This window comes from Echinops telfairi, unplaced genomic scaffold (assembly GCF_000313985.2).
Source record: "Echinops telfairi isolate 266 unplaced genomic scaffold, ASM31398v2 ScPeMD7_3533;HRSCAF=4204_0, whole genome shotgun sequence".
Taxonomy (NCBI): domain Eukaryota; kingdom Metazoa; phylum Chordata; class Mammalia; order Afrosoricida; family Tenrecidae; genus Echinops; species Echinops telfairi.
Window position 1 is genome coordinate 105,131,939 of NW_022107431.1, and position 5,255 is coordinate 105,137,193.

At 38.2% G+C, this 5,255-nt stretch overlaps 1 protein-coding gene across 1 annotated transcript in view; it reads right to left on the bottom strand.

Annotated features, from left to right (window-relative positions):
- COL19A1 (collagen type XIX alpha 1 chain) overlaps positions 1 to 5,255 on the bottom strand; it is a 423,669-nt gene that overhangs the window by 244,892 nt on the left and 173,522 nt on the right. Inside the window, exon 11 of the mRNA XM_045294677.1 lies at positions 2,755 to 2,808. Within this exon, the coding sequence (XP_045150612.1) occupies positions 2,755 to 2,808 (54 nt within the window). The remainder of the gene's footprint in view (positions 1 to 2,754; positions 2,809 to 5,255) is intronic.

The window sequence follows — 5,255 nt, forward strand, 5'->3', positions numbered from 1 at the left end:
ACACAATTGATGTGTGTATGGATTGTGATAAGAGTTGTATGAGCCCCTAATAAAATGATTTAAAAAAAATTTTAAAACCACACACACACACACACACACACACACACAAAAGAATTTGCTCACTCTAAACATTTACTACAACAACATAGCACTAGTTATTAAATCCTGGACTACTAACTGAAAGGTTGATGGTTCAAACCCATCCTGAAATACCTCGGAAAAAAGCCCTTGTATTCTGCTTCTAAGAGGTCCCTCTGCCATGACAGCGATACAGTTTCACTGTGCAATAAATGGAATTGCCAGGAATCACAATAGACTCGATGACAACTTTTTTTGTTTTTGAGCCGGGGTGGGGTGGGGTGGGGGGTTTACGATTCTAAGACACAGACTTTATTTTCCAGGAAAGTACAACAGAAACAACAGAAAAGACAAATAAAGATCCAAGTTCCATCTAATTATCAGAACACATTGTAAAAATAACCTTCCTTTAAAGACAGGTTGGGTCAAGTCTTCTCGTGATGTTCAAAAAAGGAAGCCCAGGCTTCTGCTTTCCATACTCCATGGCTAGCGTAAAGCCTCTTTGATTTGCTACCATCGCTTTAGTAGGAATTCAATAGATCTGAATGAGTGCTTAAAATCTCATCATGCCTGGCAAGTTTCTCTTCTGAATCTCTGTACAATCACAGCATTAGAATGGAGACTTTAGAATTTATTCTAGTCCATTACTTTACACACCCTCAAGCATGATTTGTTGAGCTGGTGATAGACTAAGACAAAACTGGACTCTGATTTTCCATTCTAGAATTCTTACCCTACCCTTGCACCTACAACGACAGGAGTAGAGGGATGAATTAGACACTATACTGCAACATGTGGTGGCCCACATATTTGTCACACTCAGTAGCCTGATGAACTACATGGAGGTAGGGGAGATGTGGTGACTTCCTTATTTAAAAGCCACTAGTGCTAATTCCCATTTTCTGGTGTAGAGAGATCATTTCAAAGACCAGAACAGGAATTAAGGTCATATTAAAGATGCAAATCGGGCTTTGTAGGAAGCAAAAGATGAATAAAGTGGTGGGAGTCAGTCTCATACTAGAGTTTCTACCGGGTTTAACTCCTAGGGTCTTTCTTTGCTAGAAAAGGTATCCTCAGCTGTCCCTCTATTTTTTTTTACAAATAATTTATTTTGATTGTTCTTGAGAATATACACAGCAAAGATACATCAGCTCAACACATTTCTACATGTAAAAGTTTTAATTCATAAAGGCTCCTTCTCATTTTTGTTGTGTGTCAACATCTCTACCTGTGGTTTATTTATTTATGTGTTTAACTTTTTACTGTGAAGTGGGTGAAAGTTTACCCAGCAGGTCTCCAATGTTACATTCAACAACGGGTACACATTTTGTTTCATCTCATTGCAGCCTCTGCAATGTAACATCATTTATCCCACACCCTCCTTTCCTGACCCTTCTGAACTTTGCTCTTAGATCATTGCTTGGATCATGGCCATTCATTCTTAAACGCAATTATTCTCCCTAGTGTTATTGTTTCCCTTATGGACCTAACTTCTTTTTTTTTGGCTGAAAATTGAACCAAGGGAGTGAGTTCAGCACCACAACCTGCAGGGTCACTAATGGCCATAGTCTCAGGCGTCTCACTAGACTTAATAGTCTTAATCCAACCAAGAAGTTTGGTCTTTCTTATGATTTTGAGCTTTGATCCACATTTCCCCACCCCACTGCCCTATAGCCATATATCTGGGACCATCTAATTGATCACTTGTAGAGCAGTTGAGGGTGGTAGCCAGGCATCATCTAGCTCGTAAGGTCTCAGGGTGAAGAAAATAGATGTCCACGTGGCCATTAGTCCACTGGACTAATTGTTTTCATCACGCTTACAAAGATAAAGCAATAGCTTCATCAGGTATCCATCCCTCTTGTTTTCCCCATAGGCCCCAAGGATTGGTTTTAGTTATTCTTCTCACGGTTATGATCTATGGGCATCATGGCGTATGTACAGCACCAAGAAAAATGTATGTGGCATTTCCTTATTTTTTCATCTGTAAAGCAAACAGTGACCCTTCAGAGCGTTCTAAAACATTTTTATTTCATGTGATAAAAGGAAACTGAAAAAAAGGAAATTCTTACTATGGCTCCTTCACCCCATAAACCTATTTATTTTACATGGTGTGTTGAACGATGGCCTGAAATTAGTATACATTTTAAAGGAAAAATCTTTGAGAAATTCCTTCCAATTTCATCATAGTATCCAGGACAAGGCACATGTGGGGTGACTGCTCTAAAGAGACAGGGAAGGAAATGTCTAGGATCTCAAGATAACCTGGGCGACCGTATTACTAAGGAGGAAGGACAGGTACAGTGGAGGGGAGCAGTACACGTACACATTTCTCCCATCTCTTCTTATACTTCTTTGTTATTGCTACAATTCTACCAAACTAGCCGGAAAAAGATGAGGGGAAAATGTAAGCCTGACACAGTAAGGGAGAAAGGGCTGTCAAGGTTGAGCACAAGTATGAAATCCATAACACCAAGGAACTACTGGGAAAGAAACGGAACGCAGGGGCCCTCGGCGAGGTCATACAAAACAAAACAGAAACAAGAAAAGCTTGGATTCTTGATTTTGCTGTGATTGTGGCTAGCTCTTCTACGACACAAATACTAATAACATGAGATAGCTGAGCTATTTTAGTGGCTAATGTAAACAAAATATCAGGAAAACGTGTCTACTTACATCTTGTCCATTAATGCCAGCCAGACCCAGGTCACCTTTTTCTCCTGGTTCACCCTAGAAAGAAACACATTATACAATGAAAAATACTATATATAAATATCTTGACCAAGATAGCAATAGCAGCAAAAAGAATAAACAAACACAAAAACAAAAACCTGGAGAGTTATGCCTAGTATTTATAACAATGTGATGACTTTTCTAGTGCCTTGAATGAAACATTTATTTAAAAAAACAACAGTACTAAAACCAAAGTGAAGTTTAAAGGTTGACAGGAAAGCTGCAAACAAGTGGTTAAAGCGTGAAAACAGAAAAAAAAAGGATTATGTATTTTCTTCTAAAAGAAGCAAAGAAATATTTCTGGAGGCAATATATCTTATGACTTAATTCTGTTCATTGCACTCGACCCAGTGATTTCACTTCTGAAAATGAAAATGTGAAGACCCCACGCTGGCGCTGAGATGCTTCCACCACCACTGGATCCACAAGACTTCCCACCCACTGACCTGTGATCTTCCTGCATTCAGCGTCATTGCATGTGTTTCATGAGTCTGAAGAGGAATTTATAGATTGGTATCAGACATATGGACTAATAATATCTGACTTATGGACTTGATCTGGACTGGGCTGGGATGTTTTCTCAATATTTAATTGCTCTTGTATATAAACCTCTTTCTTAGTCACATGCGTGTCTATGAATTTGTTTCTCTAATCAACCTTGACTAACACACTATACTCTAGCACTTTTGGAGCCCTGATAGCATAGTGGTTGCTAACTGCAAGGTCAGCAGTTTGAACCCACTGGCTGCTCCTCAGAAGAAAGAGGAGGCGTTCTACTCCTCAAAAAGAGCTACAGTCTCAGAAACCTACAGCAGTCATTCTACCCCATCTATGAGTCAGAATCTACTAGAAGGCAGGCAGTCTTGGTTTTGGATTTTTTTTGTAGTGTTTTAAAATAGTTTTGTAGTAAACTTTCATTATCGATGTAATATTTTACATATAGAAAGAACTCATCCAAATCTATCATAAAGTGTGTGGTTATCTCTGCTTTGTACACTAGAATGATTTTTATTGTCTTCCTATATTTTTCTGCTTTCTTCAGCGTTCTTCTAGAATCAACATTATTATTTTAATTTGCAGAAAGAGCTAGCACCTGATTTCAAGAGATATAATGTTAAATCCTCTACACACAGAAACATACAGTCTCCAACATCTAAAAGTATATCTATTTCATAGAATGAAAACCATATAGAAAAAACATAAAATAAGCTGATCACTAAACATAATAGATATGTGTACAACACACAGGACAAAGTACATAAATTCAGTGAGATAGACTCAAGTTAGAAATGAAGCTGAGGAGCGAGGAGGTATTTTAGAGCCATGCTGTCCAACGTGGTAGCCACAAGCCAGTCCAGCATTCGTTTCACTATTACAAGTAAGGGAAAGGTTGTTCATTCCAAATCATCAACTCAGGAGAAAGGCCTGATGCTGGTCTACTTCCAAAAGAGTCATGGCCTTCACAACCCAGTGGGCTGCGGTTCTTCTCTATGACCCACGGGGGTTTGCATTGACTTGATTTTGGTTTTAGTCCTAAGTGACTGCTAAAATTCAAATTAAATTTAAAACTAATACCTCAGTTGCCCAAACTACATTTCAAATACTCAACAGTCGACCCAATAGAACAATGTGGATTTGAACACTTTCGTCATCTGAGAAAGTCTTATTAAGATGCCATATATGGCAGAAAGTAAAATAAGGGTTAAGAATCTCAGAACAGGGTGGAAGAAATATTTAGTAAGGGGATTAGAAAAAACAGTGCTCAGATGTTGACTTAAAATGTGTTCAATCCAAGTTAATAGAATTCACTGAAATTTTTGACACAAGAAGAAAAATACCATTCCTTTGATATGACCATTCATTTTCAGAATGTAATTCATTGAATACAGGTTTTTACTCAGAAATAATGATTTTCGAAGATGGAAAAAATAAGCAACTCTACATATTTAAGAAATGTGGCCAGGAGGAAATCTGCAGACTTGACAGTGGTAATAAAAGTTAAGTAATAATAAATACCCATATAGGAAAGAGGGTTGATATTTTTTTTTCAGCTCAAAAATGCTTAGGATCTTTATTCATTGCATTTCACTTTTTTAAATCATTTTATTGGGGCTCATACAACTCTTATTACAATCCACAGATACATCAATTGTGTAAAGCACACTTGATGTATCTGTGGATTGCACACTTATACATTCGTTGCCCTCATCATTCTCAAAATTCACTTTCCACTTGGGTTCCTAGAATCAGCTCCTCATTTTCCTTTTTCCCCTCCCCGCACACCCCTGCCTCATGAACCCTTGATAATTTATAAATTCTTATTTTATATTATCTTACACTACCTGGCGTCTCCCTTCACCCACTTTTCTGTTGCCCATCCCCCAGGGAGGAGGTTATATGTAGATCCTTGTGATCGGTTCCCCCTTTCTAGCCCCCTTCCCTCC